Consider the following 16,378-nt stretch of genomic DNA (forward strand, 5'->3'; position numbering starts at 1 on the left):
AGCATCCTATACTAAGCATGTAGGATTGGAGGCAAAGGTAACAACAGTAGTAGCAAGGACAGGCTATGCATCAGGATAGGATTAACGGAAAGCAGTAACATGCTACACTACTCTAATGCAAGCAGTAGAGAGAAGAATAGGCGATATCTGGTGATCAAGGGGGGGCTTGCCTGGAAGCTCAGCCGAGAAGGAGGGGTCGTCAACATCGTAGTCGTACTGGGTAGCAGCGGCGTCGGTCTCGGTGTCTAATGAGAGAAGAGGGGGAAGAAACAATAAATATAATGCAAACATAAGCATGACGATGCATGACATGACAATGAGCGGAGCTAGGTGTGCCCTAACGCAGTGCTAGGTGATACCGGCGAAGGGGGGAAACATCCGGGAAAGTATTCCCGGTGTTTCACGTTTTCGGACAGATGAACCGGAGGGGAAAAGTTGTGTGTTCGCTATGCTAGGGATGTGTGGCGGACGAACGGGCTGTGTATCCGGATTCGTCTCGTCGATCTGAGCAACTTTCATGTACAAAGTATTTTCATCCGAACTACGGATTATTTTATATTAATTTTTAAAATTTTAATTCATTTTCTAATTTATTTTAAATCGAAAATTCAATGTTAAATTGCTAGATGTACCCAGCACAGTGTACACAAAAATGTACACTGGTTGTGGGACCAGGGGGACCAAGTTGACCGATCAAACTTTGACTGGTCAACAAGGGGTGGGGCCCCCTGTCATTGATTGCCTAGTTAACTAATAGGATTAGTTAGACTAATTAAGTAGTTAATAGGTTAATTAACATGATTAATTAGGTTACCTAATTCACTTAATAATTAATCTGATTATTATTTACTTTACTTTTTTATTCTTTTTTTAACATTCTCAAGGGCTGGGGCCCACTCGTCATAGGTAGGGGGTTCCTTAGCGGGCATCAGGCGCCAGCGGCCACTGCGGGCGTCAGCCCGTTTGGGCGCCCGAGCGTGGTCAGGCGCGGCCCAGGTGGCGGTTGTGGCGGCCGGCTATGCGAGCGGCCGCGGGCGGGGGTGCTATAGGCGGTCGACGGCGAGCGGCACTGGCGGAGGGTAGCGCCAGGGGCGTAGAGCCAGCAACAGGGGGGCCGGCCACAACGCGGATGCGCGGGTGGCAGGAGGAGCAGCGCGTGGCGCGTGCATGCGTAGCATGCAGGCGCGGGCGGGACACGGCACCGGCGGGCGGAAGTGAGGACGCCGGCAGGCAGAGGCGGCCAGCGGGCAAGGTGGAGCAGCTGGTAGCGGCGGCGGCCTCGGCCGCGAGCGGCAACTGCAGGTGGGCGCGAGCAGCGACGGCGCTGCGAGCAGGAGCGATAGCAGCAGCAAGTGCAGCAGAGCAGCGCGGCCGTGGGGGTGAGCGGGGTCGAGCGGGGAGTGGTCGTGGTCAGGTCGGCCAGTTCATGCGTGGGGCGTGACTAGGGACGCGAGGAGCACTGGAGGCTTGGGCGCGGCCCCGCGGGAGCGGGCGCGCGTGGGTGCGCGTGCGGCAGGAGGAAGAGCAGCATGACAGGGGCACGCGGTGCGCGGCACCGGGGTTCGAGCGCGCGCGGGGGAGGACGAGAGGACGGTGCCTCACCGCGGGGCCGTAGGGACAATGGCAGCGGGGCTCGGGGAGGAAGACGGGGATGCGCGACGGAGACGAAGGAGCTCCCGGCGACGAACAGCGATGGTGGGGTGGTCCGGCGACGGGGAGGCCTTCGGGCGACGACGAGGTCCAGTGGCGTCGGGGGCGTCAGGTCCTTGCCCCCGATCTCGATCCAGATCGGGGGAAGAGAGGAGCGGCGATGTGGGAGGGAGTGGGGAAGTGGGGTGGGTCGCGGTTAGGGTTTCCACCGACATGGGGTTAAGGGGAGTGTGGGGTGGCCGGTTGGGCCAGCGGGCTGGCCTGACTGCCAGCTGGGCCGGATGGCCCAGTGGGGGGGGGGGGGTTTCCCTTATCTTTTCCTTTGTTTTTGTTAGTTTTGTTTTCTTTTACCTTTTCTTATTTTTCTTTTCTGTTTTCTTTTAGTTCCTAATTATTTTGGTTTTAATAAAATACCAAAGTGACACCTAAATTGATGTTACAAAGTATGTCACAACCACAAAAAGTTTCATCCAGAATAATATAGTTTAGTATTTTATAAAATATAAAAATCATTTAATTAACGGTTTTAGCCCCAGATTTAATTAGTTTAGTGCATTTAAACATATTATAAAGATTTGGTTTCTCCACCAATATATCTTATGAATTATTTGTCACAATAAGAACATTTTAGTTTTGACTTTTGAAAACTTTAATTGTTTGACTTGTTTTTGAATTTGGATTTTGAATCGGTTTTGAACTAACGCGAGATTAGCAACAGTAACAGAGCACTGTAGCTTAATTACCCGGGCGTCACATACCAGTTTCACAAATTGAAGAAAAGTCAGTTTCACACTCGTGAAAGTGAGATGTTTCAATATGCATGTGGAACAAATTTTGTTTGAATATGTTAAACATATTTATGAGATATGTGAAACATATTACTTTTTTAAATGTAAAACGGAAATGTGAGAAATAGAATTTGCTTTAGTTTGTGAAATAGTGAAAGAATTGAAATCATTCTTTGTGGAATTCAACTGAAGATATGACCGAAATTCAAACTAACTTCAAATGTGCTGAAGATGGATCTTGTTTGATAGGTCTTGTTGTTAGAAATTTAAATTATAAAATATATGAAAGCGTAATTTTGAGTGAAAATATATCAATCAACTAAAAAAGCACTAAAGAAATAAATGTTTTTATGGGGAGAGATACGATGAGAAGTTGCATGTGCCTTCTCTCTCTTCAATACTCCCAGGGGCAAAAGCTGATACAAAGAGAAAGCCTAACATGTATTTTGATGTATAGCAACATGCATCACTAAATTCATTAGTTGTTGAGTTATATGTGAACAGTTGGTACCAATCTCCACCAGGTAACGAGTGGTGAATTTTTTACCCTTATATAGCAGGGTTGCTAGATTTTCTTTTTCCTTGCATGTGTGTGTCGTATATGTCCAAGCTAGTTGCAATTACAAGGATGATATGTGAGCCCGTATTCTGAGGGGCCTCCACAATTTCAGAACAAAGATTCACAACAAAATCTAACTCGTAGAATTCGATGTATCTCCTTAATCCCAAAAGGTGTAGTGATCGGTGTGCATGTATTTAAACTAGAATGGAAAAGGACATATAAAGAACGATGTTAATGGTAGCATACTTATCGGGAATTTGGAGCAACACTACTACATAAACACCTACCCGAACCATCGAAAGTGACTACATATTTGGGTATGCCTATTGATGTACGCACGTCAAGAAATGGAGCCTTCAAATATTTGAAGGAGTATGGAGCTGTGTTCAAGGGTGGACGAAGAAAAATTACTCTTCAGAGACAAAGAGTTGCCGATTAAATCAATGGCAAAGGCTATCCCCGAACTCAATCGCATGCTTCAAATTGCCTCGGGGTCCATGTTGACACATTAATGGACTATTTCCGAAACTTTGTTGGGAAAGTAGAACAGGCAAGAGGAAAACGGCATGGATTACTTGGGACACCAAGACTAAGCCAAAATACATGGGAGGCTTAGGCTTTCACCATGTTGAAATTTTCAATTTGCCTTTGTTGGCAAAGCTAATGTGGCAGGTTGTACGGGATCCTCAAGCTCTCAGCTCGCATGTTCTGAAGGCGATGTATTTTCTGAAGTCAGATGTCTTAGAAGCAGAGTATGAGATATGGTGTTCTCTGATTGCAAGACAAGTTGTTTTGAAGCATGGTTTGATCAAACGGATTGGCAATGCGGAAGGAACACATATATAGACACACAATTGGCTCCCTCCTGATGACCGGTCCATACCAAGACTGGTCCCTTTCCGTTGGTTCTTGAAGGTGTTGAATGTACTGGAGCTCCCCAAGCGGATTTGGCCGAGGAACATGTTGATGTAGTTTCCTGTTTTGTTGGAGGTGATGAAGAGTATCACCAGGTGCAACATGTCATCATTTGGAGCCTTGGGGAGATGAGATGAGCTTTCGATCGGTGCTTTTAAGTTGTGACATTGGGAAGAAAATGTGGAGGCACATAACTTAGCTGAAGCCGCAAGATCTCTCCTAGAGGGGGGGCGATAAGTGTAGTTCATGTCTCCACCAAAGATTGCCTTTGTACCCCTGGACATTGTGTTCGAATAAACGGGATTGTTATTACACTATAAAATCAGGTCTACTTCGCAATTTCCAGCTACTTAAGCACGTATTTCGTGTGGGAAGAATGAATATCATAAACAAAGCCATACAGCTCTCGTCTCTTATCCCCTTGTTGTAATCCCTCCTTCCTCAGCTCTCTGGTTTTCCTTCCCATTTCTTACTAAAAGCATTGTATTGAATTACCTTCCAAATCGAGAGCACATCCAATCTGGTGTAGATCATGGTATCATAGACCGGAATCGGTACAAGAAAACGGGTAGGGCATCTTTTCTCTAGTGCAAGATTTCCCTGGTATTGTTGGATATTGAACGTGCATTGGAATGCCCCGCAAGCTGGTAGGAACACCAGGTCTAACGCGATGACAATCTCTTGCTTCAAGGACTTCACCTCACTCACCGATTCAAGGAACCGAGCAACAAGACTGCTTCATGCTTCCTGGCATGCCATGTAGAGTAATTTGTTTGCTTATCTAATTGGTTAATCGCTTTGAGTAATATGCACAGGCAAAAGAAAAACTGAACTCCAGCAATGCAGCACGGTACAGTTTTTATTTGACATAATTTGTCCGAAGTTTTATCATAAACGGATTGGAGGACCATACAGTTTAACAACCGCAAAACGGACTTAACGAGGTGGTGGCTGTTAGATCACATCCACTTCGAAGTACTTTGACTCATGGTCACACAAATCGCGCCACAAACAGGCCGGTTGTGTTACTATTTAACTGAACTGCATATGAATAAGAACCCAGGGTGCAACGTATATTATGCAGTTCAAACTTTAAGAATGTGAACTACTAACTCTATGGGCAATTTATCCAAGTGCAAATTCAAATTCAAACTACATGAAATGAATGCGACCTGCATGCACATCCAAGCACAGCAGAAGAGTGCTGACGCCAAGAAGAGGTGACATAAAATAATAGATACTTCGTTCCATTGCACAACAACAGATGTACGCTAACGCTAAGCAGCACAATCAGTACTCCCTACATTTGCAAACTAACATATAACATAAGGACGTTAATATCTAACCGCAGATCAGACGTTCAGAGTTCAGAGCCACCCACACACGCAGATCCATGTTAGCCTCTCTAAATCCAGAGCCACCCACAGCACCTGACGAGTATATGTTTACCTGCCAGGTGGCCGAGCCTGATTTGTCCGCTGACCACCACCAGGCTGCAGATACCGTTCGATTGCTTGATCGTAAGCAGAGCCTACCAGGCTCCCCCTCATCTGCCCCGTGGGCTGCCAGTTCGGATCCATCTCGATCTCGGGGACATCGGAGTCCTCGAGGAGGGGCGTAGCGGGAGTCGGAGAGGGTGGTAGACCAGGAGACTGCACACGCGGAACAGTGGGTGCTAGGCCAGGAGACTGCACACGCGGAACAGTGGGTGCTAGGCCAGGAGACTGCACACGCGGAACAGTGGGTGCTAGGCCAGGAGACTGCACACGCGGAGCAGTAGGTGCTAGACCAGGAGACTGCACGCGCGGTTGCAATGGTGGAGTTGACTGTCGGGACACTGCTTGAGTTCTCATTGCCTGGCTCTGCTGGGGAACGTAGAGATGGCCTGGTATGGCCTGGCTAACTGCACCCCCTCGGTTCACCAGTTGGCCTATTAGATTGTCGAATTGTCGCTGGTCATATTGCTGATATTGTTGAGGGTAGGGAGCTCCATAGGCATTAGCACCTCTACCCTGTCCTGGGCCTCCTGTCGGCGGTCTCATATGCATGAAGGGATTTGCAGCAAGGCCCATAACCCGACCACGTTGATGGTTTGGCATGTTGCGCATATCCTGCCAGCATTACACAAGTCCATCAAGAAATGTTGTTTATCAAGATAAATTAAATCCAAGCAAAAATACAGAGAAAAATTGGTTCCACTTCTTGTCAATAAGTTGAAACTGTCCTGCACTGAGCTCGCAGTCTACAGTAGTGTTACTCAACAATGTCGTTATTGTAGGTGCTTACTCCAACTAACATCCTAGCGCAGCTAACAGCTAATAGCGAAAAACAGGTACTATCATACGCTAAATACTTGATGCGGTTGCAAAACACAAGCGAGATAGTATACAATTCTGTAACAGGCCTGGAGCTTTTCAAATGACTAGGCATCAAGCACTTTTCAAATAACTCGGAACCAAATGAGACATTTTTCAACATCCAAACACTATCATACTACCAGTTATGGAGCTCCGGTGACTTATCACTTGGTTTTGCATAAAAGTAAAGTCATCAGCTAGTTTTAATGTGAGTAAATATATATTCCCTCTGTAAACAAATATAAGATGTTTAGTGATCTAAAACACAGAGGGAGTATTTAATATGATATGTACAGTAATTTTATTGCAAGATAAAACAATGCAATCCTACACTATGTTGGTAAATATCATGCCATAGGGCCTTCAGAAGAGTAAAATTACCTGTTGTGTCGGCTGTAGATGGAATGGTGAGGAACCATCAGGAGCCCTTGAGAGTGGCCCAACACCATTAACCATCGATGTGATTACACTGTCTGCATTTGTCACATGATGTGCTTGGTAGTTTGAAGAAGGTGAAATGGACTGTGGGGTGGGAGGTGGACAATTCGAGACATTTGCCTGCACCCTTCTAGATGAATTATGTTGTGGCACTGCCAGAGCCTGGACTGCTACAGGCTCTCTCCTGACATTTCTAGTATGATGTGCTGATCGAAGTAAAGAATCTAGCTGTGATTGCATCTGCATAATATTGGGGTATCCTTGTGAAACTTGTTGCATGGCAGATGCTAAATTGGAGGTTTCAGAAGGAGAGATGGCACGTGTGGTAGCAGGTTGCATTTGCAGGATATCTCTAGGGAGAATAGACTCCAAGGTCCCAATTGAACTAGAGCCAGGTCCACCACTAGATGATGGTAACGAATTTTGGCCAGAAGTTGAAGTTCCACCTCCTACATACATATCTTCTGACTGAGCAGCTGTGCTTAGAGGGAAATCCGGAAGATAGTCCATGACAGATATATCTTGACTATTCAACACAGGCTTCAAATCTTCTGAGGGAGATGCCGAGCTCATAGGCAGATCACCATCATCATCCTTGTTTATTAGGTCTATAACATCCGAAGGAGTTGCATCAGTTTCTACAGTATTCTCATTCTGCTGAATTGCATCACCATGTTTATCTGATTTCTCATCATGAACTGAAACAGCTTTCCAAGATCCATCAGGGAATACAAGAACATCCATGATATCATTACCAGTCTCTTGTAAAATCTGAAACAAAAAGGAGATCAATCACATAGGAAAACATAATCAGATGAAAACATGTACAGAACTACAGATACATTATACAACTTGCCTTGGCCATCTCTTGATCAATTCGAATGTCAATGAAATTTGAAGGAGTATTACAACATGGACAGCGCCAGGTTGGTTTCCTCGAGTTAATATCCATGTAACTGTCATAATCAAAACACTACATAATACAGGCCATATTATTATTTATGTCAAGAAGGAACAGGCTCAACCCATGAATACAAATAAACAGATAGAATCTGTACCTGATGGTGTTTGCATAGATGCCCTTTAACTGGGGTTTGCACACGCCTAAAACTGCAATAACGAACAAAAAACATTTTCAACTGCAGCTCATTAGCATTTTCCATTCAAATAAGCAGAGGTTGAATTTACAGAACCGAATAAACAACAGTCTAGACAGACACATGGAGTATCAGGGTAGTCATTATAATGTGAATAAATTGTCCAAATTGAGTTTGTGTAAAATTGCCAGTCACATACACATGCATGATAAACAATTGCAACTTCTACATTGGCAATAATTAATGCAGATTGATGACAAAGAACAGTTTGTATAGAGGTTCTTTGTCGTATTACATGCAAGAGCTTACTTGGGCCCTTGTAATATATTCCCTCCGTTCCAAAATATAAGGTGTAAGTTTTTTCAGAAGAAACTTGTGCATGTTTGACCAAGTTCTACAAAAATGTATTAATATCTATAATACCAAATTTGCATCATTAGATTCATCATGAAAAGAATTTTCGTATTTTATTTACTTAGTATTGTGGACATTGATATTTTGTTCTATAATCTTGGTCAAACATACATATGTTTGACTTGCATGGAAATTTATGCACCTTATATTCAGGAAAGAGGGGAGTATGTACATAACATAACAGGATTGTAGGCGGCTAGGCGCCCAAGTTTTATCAATTTAGAGTAAGTAAATTCAAACATAATACAGCAAAGTACATGTCATGAACATACAGTACCTTATGGGGCACTTTAGGGAAACTCTTGATGGCCCTTCCAGTAGCATATCTGAATCTGAATCTACATAAAAGTTCACAATGAGGAATGCAAAAAAAATGTTATTCCAGAGTCAAGAAATTGTCAAAGCATAACATAAAATTATAAGAACTAAAATTAATGACCTACCAGGAAGATCTGTTGTGACTGGTTGGGCATAGGCACTGAGTTTTGGAACATCAAAAGACATCAAATTGTTCACAACTGCTACAGCTATGATGTAGTTAGCTGCAATATAAAGCTAAATCAGCACATGCTAGAATTTGATGTGTGCTTATGGAGAAGAAAGGTAAACACACAAAACATCATCACCAAACATACCAGTAAAATATCCAACGGCTTGTACAATGTTTGCACCATATTTGAGCATCTTAGTGATATCCGTGGGGAACTGGGGTCCTGTTTCCTGTTAATTATTTGAAATGCGTGAACTAAGCTTGTTTGAGAATTGGAGATTAACCACTGTCCACAGGGTGCACAAGGCTTTGTGATAAAGGCAAAAAAAATGGCAGGAAGTGGAAGGCAACAGTTTTTCTTCAAACAAAAAGTAATTTAGTCAATAAGGTGGGACACTAACCATTGAAACATTAGTCCTCTTGTCCACACCTTTTCCGTTTACTAAAAAGCTGAAACATAAAAACCATCAGGCATGTGTCTCTTGGCATAACATATCAAGTATCAAAGCAAAGAAAGTAATGCACCTCACATGCTGGGGGCTTGCGATACATGATGAGACATCTAAATTTTCCTTTTGGACAACAACTAGACACTGCAGAAGGTGAAACAACCAATAAATCTACTGGATATAAAATCATGAGACAATGACATTGAAAGACAAAATCAATAAGAGAATTATAATATATACTCCATCAGTTCCAAATTATTTTGAGTTCTAGTTTCTCTCAAGTCAGGCTTCCCTTATTCGACCAAGTATATAGAAAAATGTGCTAATATTTTAAAACATCAAGTATATAATAATACAGAAATATATTTTATGATGAATCCAATCAAATTAATTTGGTGTTGTAGATATTGGTATAGTTTTCCATAGACTTGGTCAAACTTAAAGAGGTCTGAGTTGAGCTAGAAATACAAATAATTTGAAAGAAGGATGTAGTCATGAAGTGCTACCGAACTCCCACAATAGCATTGTACTATCCGATCACTCAATGAACAAGGGAATACAGATCAGAGATTTTGGAATAATTAGCATACAAGCAGAATCTGTGCAACTATTAGTTGTTACTGACAGCTAGAAACTAAACAAGTTGGTCCCAAAATCTTATGGACACTATTCCAGAAGAGGTGTCACGGTGAAGTAAACAGGACGGCAGTGGGCAACATGAAGACACACCAAATTTACAAATATTCAGTTGCCCAGTATGAAGCCAAATGCAAGAGACATTAATGCAATACTAACCGATGTGAACAGAACATGATGCTACATAGTGTTATGTGTAGCATTGTAAAAATACCTAAGAGGGTTGCCACTTTGTCAAACTTTTGGTCAAGAAACTCAAAAGAAAAAGATATAATTAAGTGAATAGTATAATAGCAAAACAAGAAAATCAGTACATGAGCAGTTTAAATAACATTAAACACTTGTTAAGACAAGCCATGCAGAATACTTAAATGGCATCAACACTTGTTTAAATCAGCACATGGGCAGTTTAAGTAGCATCAACACTTGTTGACACAGCCAAGTAAAATACTTAAATAGCATCAACACTAGTTTAAATCAGTACATGAGCAGTTTAAATAGCATCAACACTTGTTTAATCAGTACACAGGCAGTTTAAATAGCATCAACACTGAAATTTAGTAAAAATAAATATTTTCCCTGGAATGGTACTTACAATCTTTTCATGTTTAGGTAGATTTCTATGAATAAAGAAGTCAGCCATCAAAATATCATATCCAACCTGTAAGTACAGACAGGTATATCAAAGCCAGGCTACAGTTATGAAACAAAGCTTTGTCGCTTATCAATATATATCCTCCCACATGAGAATGTAAGAATGCAAAAAAGTGGGCGTGAGTGATTATAATAACAAATTAGAAAACTTTATCAGGAAGAATAGCACATATAAGATATTTACAGATTGACCACCTTTGCTTCCAGCGAAGTGATTAGACGGTCGAACTTCAACTTAGGATAATACCTACAAGCAGAACCACATTAAAACAAATAAAATGTGTCATGAAGCTAATGAATGACTTCGGTTGATCATATTATAACCAATGGGTTCAAATATATTTATTCAAATTTGTCTTGTGAATACTAACCTAAACAACTGAAAATGGGAAAATGACATTTTAAATTTAATAGCTTAAAATTTTGAAATATACTGACTCTAAGCTACACAATATTTTGGATTTCATATTATGTTTCAAGTATTATTTTTACATTTTGAACTCTGAAGCATGATATGAGATATCTGTGTCACCCAGAATTAAAAGTCTGAAGTGCTTAATCAGATAGTAAAACATGTTTCGCAAAAATGGGCTTTCCAATCTCAGAATTTTTTTTTGTGGTTCTAATTTCATTTTGTATTAAGATTTACATAAAACTACACAACAGGGAATGTGATGGCAACATGTAACCATCCAAAGTGATGCCTTCCTTACCTTGGCATTACTGTTGAAATGATTTCAAGCACGGTGCTGTCATTAGCTGGCTCGCTACTGTTCGTGCAGAAGCTGCCGGATAGCTTCATGCCAAGATAAATTATAACTAGGTAAGATGATATGGCTATGCCACCACCCAAGAGTACAGACATGCACAGAACAATGAACATAAAAGAAGAAACCAAGCATTTCATACACACCTCATCAGCCATTCTGAGAATATCAATGTAATCTGAAGGCTGAAACCATTTGTTTTTACAAGCATTCTGCAAAACAGCATGTGCATTACCAGATTAACTTTTTTGTGGGAGAGCCACATATTATGTTTGAAAAACAAGCTCAAGAGACAAATTGTAACCTTGGCACATAACCTAATCAACATATGCGTGTAACACTTTGAATCGCTTGAAACAACTCGAAGGTAAATTATACAGTTGAAGAAAACTAACACACATGGGTAGGATTAATGGATAGATGGTAATTGCTTTATAGCAAACATTGGGTTGAAGCAAATAATATGTTGATGATACATATAATCATATATGCAGTCAAGGAAGAAAATGTGTTCTTCACTATAAATCTGTTTACAACTGGATTTTTCAAATAAACCAACATGACTGAAACAAGACTATATAAAGAGATAATTCCTCGTATGTAATTGTGTTATGGTTTGGGAAAAAGTTTCTAAGTGGTATTCACACATGACTGGCATGAAAGGTGATTTACCTTGCATGATATGATCAGTACCATGACAGAAGATTGTAGAAATGGATCCTTCCTCAGCTCATATACCTGGTAAATAGTGGTAGAGTTCAAATTAATAGCACAGAAGTACGCAAAATATTGACCACGACTTAATTTACTGCATAAACAAATTATCCACCCACAACGAATGGAAAACATAATTCAAGGTCAAAATTCATAAGTGTACAACTCATATGCTAGTTGCCTCATACAACAAATCTAGAAAATAACAATGTTAGGAGGTGTTCCCCAGAAGAAGAATTAAAGAAGTTCGAAATACAAAATATATTCACCCATATCCTGAATAGACGGGCAGTTTCAGGTATTGCACAAAAACAAGTGATGCCTGGCAAAGACTATATTACCCCCCTTGATTAGGTCACTTATTACCAGAAAAGGCATATGAACAACAGAATCACAAATCTAACATAATTTGCTGTGAAATTAGGAACTAGAATCCTCCTAAGAGTATCCGCTGTTATAGTGCTTGAAAGGGAAAGTAATGTCACTTCACTTTTGAAGTTAAAGTTAGACTCTCATATGTGTTTCCTTAACTCTGGTGGTCAACTAGTTATCTCTATGCTATGAAGTTGGTGTACTTGAATTAACAAAGCACACTGTTGAGGCCGTGACCCTCTCAAAGAGATGTTTCGGAGAAAATATACCAATCTACTACTCATTCACTGAAGTCCCACAATTACACAGCTTGCGCTCTCAACCTATATATATTGTGTTACTCCCATTTGCTAAACATTGCAATTTTAAACAAAAGGAAGCGCATTCGCAAAAGGTCCAAGGGTAAAAATACCTAGCTTACATGAAAAACTCAACTGCCATCGCACCAAATGTACATTCCACTTCTATAATACACTAAGGTAATCATAATTCGTAACTGCTGTAGTAAGTCACACGAACAAAAATCACAAGTAAGGAAGGGCGGTTATGGTCTAATAATTGGACTCGCCAGCAGAAACTGCCATGTCCGTTTCACCACCACTATACGGACCGGCCAAAAGACAACAGAAATTGAGAAGACTGCGCGGAACAAAACAAGGGGGATTTGTCCGGCCGAGGAAGGGGACAGACGCGATTTTACCTTTCTCAAAGTGTCTGGTATTTCACCCGCGATCTTAGGAATGTCACCGCCCGACAGCGCGTAATCGATCCCCCTGCAAGCACGCACGCACGGTGGAAAAAAAATTAGGCGAAGAGCCACCGCGCCGCGTCGCCGCGGCCAAAAACCCTAGGGAGAATTAGGGGGGGCGGGGGCTGGGACTGGGGAGCGCGGGATAATGCGGGTGGGGGGAGGGGCGGACCTGGCGAGGGCGTAGACGAGGTGGGAGAGGTCGGCGGGGGCGAGCGCGTAGGAGCCGCCGCGGAAGTGGCCCCTGATCCGCTCGCCGATGGCCTGGAGGCGGACCGCGTTCATCTCCACCGCCTTCTTCAGCTGCTCCCTGGCCTGCTGCTGCTGCGGCTGCGACGGGGGCGCGGAGGGCTGGGGCTGGGAGGCTAGGGCGGCGCCGCCGGACATGCCTCGGCCTGGCTGGGATGGCGGCCGCGTGTCTGTCTCTCCTCGGGGACAGAGGGGAGGCGAGGCGGCGGGGAGGAATGGCGAGTACCCGTAGCGGAACCGCTGCGGGCAGGTGGGTGGCGCGGTGGGACGGGGGAGGGAGTGTGGCGTGTGGATGACGGGGAGGAGAGGAGAAGTTTATTTACGGGACGTGGGAGAGAGAAAATGTTGGGAATACGCGCGGGGTCTTCGGTGGGCAGTTGGGAGGCGGGGCGGTGGGGGTGGGGGTCGTTGGGCCCGCGCGTCAGCGAGCGGTCTGGGGGCGGTTCGTAGGAAGGATTTCGTACGCGTCGGTTGCCAGCTGGTACGTACAGTATATTGCTTTTCCATCTCTTATTTTTTTTGCAGGTAGTAGTAGTATCGGTCTTTCTCTTTGAGTAGTGCTCACGTTTTATTTTGATTTAGTATACTTATTTGAGATTATCTATATATCCATAAATTTGTCGTGTGTATTACCTATGTATTAATTTCGTTTGACTGGTCGGCCTCGTCAGAACTCGCCCCGCATTTAAGTAGGCGAGTCCCTGCAACCTCCCCTCCCCCACCAGAAACCTGCACCACCAAAGGACAGCAATGACGTGCTCCTTTCTTTAACATCAACAGCCAGTCGTCGCGCCATCTCTTTTCTCCCCTCCCCCACCCCCTTCTCTGCTCGCTAGAGCTCTCTTCTCCCCGGTCTGCTTCGCATAAATAGTGCATCCCTCGTTTTCATATGTTCCTTCGTAGGAATAGCTGGCCCACAATAGAATAGGGAACTGGTTATTATGCTTAGCAGATCAGACACTACTTGGAAAAATGCACTTAGACGAGTGTTGTTTACTTCTTCACTAGCCTGGTTGGGATCCTAGACAGAACGTAACACTGCCTAACGGATAGCTCCATCAATTAAATGGTTCATATGCATGTAGTCGGCAAATTAACATTATATCAGTGCATTGAAATGCATGCGTTGTCGGCTCATTATTATATAGTGATAAACATACGACATAAGGAGGGGGCTCTTCTCTAGCGGCAACAACTCTCACTGGATCTTGCCAACATTTGATAGAACACCCAACTCCTCTTCCTCGTTGTGTGTAGCCTTCCTATGTCATCCCCTTATCAGTGTTCCTCCTCTCTGCTCCACTTGCTTCCACGCCCTTTTGACCCCTTTATCGCGAGAGGAGAAAGAGAGAAGGGTGGGGTAGGTGGAGACGAGAGATACATATCCTATCGCTGCTGATGTGACATTGGGTTGCATTTTTTGTCAATTATGTTTTCTAGCCCACTCCATGTATTTATGTGCGTATTTGCAGCTCTATGACCGTGTATCCGTTCATATTCAATCAATCACTTCATCAAATATGCAACTCAAAGCTCTAGTGCTTGTTGCGGGACTATTGTGTGTAGGTGGGTGGCGTGGTTGCTTTTGGTGGGGTGGGGGTTTGGGGAAGTGTGGCGTATGGATGACGAGGAAGAAAAGTTATTCATGAGACATGGGAGAGGAAATGAAAAAGGAAAATATATGCGCAAGGTTCTAGTGTGGTGGCAATGGGCTGTTGAGAGGCGGATGGGTAAGGAGTCGTGGGGCTAGTGTGTCAGCGAGCAGTCCGAGGACGGTCCATGGGGGAGATCTCCTAGGTGTCGATTGCCAGCTGGTACGTATATTGGTTTTCCATCTTATTTTTCAGGTATATAGTAGTATCAGTTTTCTCTTTAAGTAGTGCTCTATTTTGCGAGGGAAGTGCTCATGTTTATACAATAACAAAATAGTTAGGAAAAAATTGTGCCCCTCATTCTCACACCCAATCACTCACAAGAACGTGCTGAGGGGGCTATGCAGTTGTCAGTACGTGTAAGAGGAGCCCATGCACATTGTCATTCCTTCTCTTTCAACTGCCTCTGTCTATTACCTAATATGGGACGCGTACACGCTTAAAACATATGCGAAGCACACACCCTCAAACATATGACAGGCGCACACATGCATTTTTTTTTTCAGCTTTCGTCCGTGCGGAGTTTCTAGTATCAATTTTCTTTGTGTAAGATCGAGATTATACAAATGAAATACTTGATCATCCTCTTCTAAATTTAGCTTCATGGTACTCTTCGCTCAACATTCATTGCATATTAAATTTTGCTATTGCAACTTTTTGACCCATATATCTGCTATTATATGGAAGTTTGTAGGTTCACGTCACCTCTCGTCACCCCTTCACGCTTGTTTATTCTCCCTCCCACAGAAAAATCAAGTGATTCCCTTGACCCTCCATGTTGGTTTTCCCCGTCCGCTTACCTTAGTTTTTCCTCCTCACGCCTCCCTGTCAGATCGGTATTTCCTTTCCTTGTCCTACTAAAAACCATGTCCTGCATTAAATAAATCAAATCTTATCAAAACCATGTCTTGCATTAAGTCATCAAATCAAATCTTACCAAAACCTCAACTAAATCAAAAACTTTCTTTCCTTTCCCTACCATACCTAAATCAATTCAAATCTTAACAGAACTTCAGCTAAATCAAAACTTTTATTACCTTCCCGTACACATACTAAATCAAACAAAATCTTACCAAATTTTGTAATATGGTGCATGTAAGGTATATATCAGACACGATTGGTTTTGGCACTTTATAATATGTATATGCCCACGTTGCAACGCACAGGTACATTATCTCTGCTACTAGTACAACTAGTAAAACGCCCGTGCGTTGCCACGGGCTATATCGGCGACTTACCGTTAAAGCGCTATCCTTTTCTTTCTTCCGTCCTTATCCCAACTAAAAATGCTTTTTGAATTTAAAATTATAGCCTTACAGGAGATCTTGTAAGAAATGTGCTACAAAAATATCAACCAAAGATCTTTAAGAGCATCTCCAATAGACGGTCCAAATGTAAAAATACCTAACTTTTGGACCGTCTGGGG

The 16,378-nt window shown here is 42.9% G+C and overlaps 1 protein-coding gene across 1 annotated transcript; it reads right to left on the reverse strand.

Moving 5' to 3' along the window:
• Positions 1–5,120: 5,120 nt before the first annotated feature.
• LOC123164074 (E4 SUMO-protein ligase PIAL2) lies at positions 5,121–13,581 on the reverse strand. Its single transcript, XM_044581485.1, has 16 exons — positions 13,224–13,581; positions 13,004–13,076; positions 11,890–11,955; positions 11,364–11,429; positions 11,164–11,246; positions 10,646–10,697; positions 10,392–10,457; positions 9,237–9,304; positions 9,113–9,161; positions 8,857–8,941; positions 8,665–8,763; positions 8,499–8,559; positions 7,769–7,820; positions 7,567–7,683; positions 6,654–7,481; positions 5,121–6,026 (listed from the first exon to the last, which is right to left on the reverse strand). The coding sequence occupies exons 1-16, from the start codon at positions 13,436–13,438 to the stop codon at positions 5,361–5,363; spliced, it is 2,646 nt and encodes an 881-aa protein (XP_044437420.1). The 5' UTR covers positions 13,439–13,581; the 3' UTR covers positions 5,121–5,360.
• Between the last annotated feature and the right edge of the window lie 2,797 nt (positions 13,582–16,378).

The sequence above is a fragment of the Triticum aestivum genome, chromosome 7D, assembly GCF_018294505.1.
Source record: "Triticum aestivum cultivar Chinese Spring chromosome 7D, IWGSC CS RefSeq v2.1, whole genome shotgun sequence".
Taxonomy (NCBI): domain Eukaryota; kingdom Viridiplantae; phylum Streptophyta; class Magnoliopsida; order Poales; family Poaceae; genus Triticum; species Triticum aestivum.

Coding starts and splice junctions, on each gene's coding strand:
- LOC123164074 (XM_044581485.1), bottom strand. CDS start 13,438: ATGTCCGGCGGCGCCGCCCTAGCCTCCCAGCCCCAGCCCTCCGCGCCC. Junction 9,162..9,236: donor GCAAGCCCCCAGCATGTGAG/GTGCATTACTTT, acceptor TTTATGTTTCAG/CTTTTTAGTAAACGGAAAAG. Junction 8,560..8,664: donor AGTCACAACAGATCTTCCTG/GTAGGTCATTAA, acceptor ACTTTTATGTAG/ATTCAGATTCAGATATGCTA.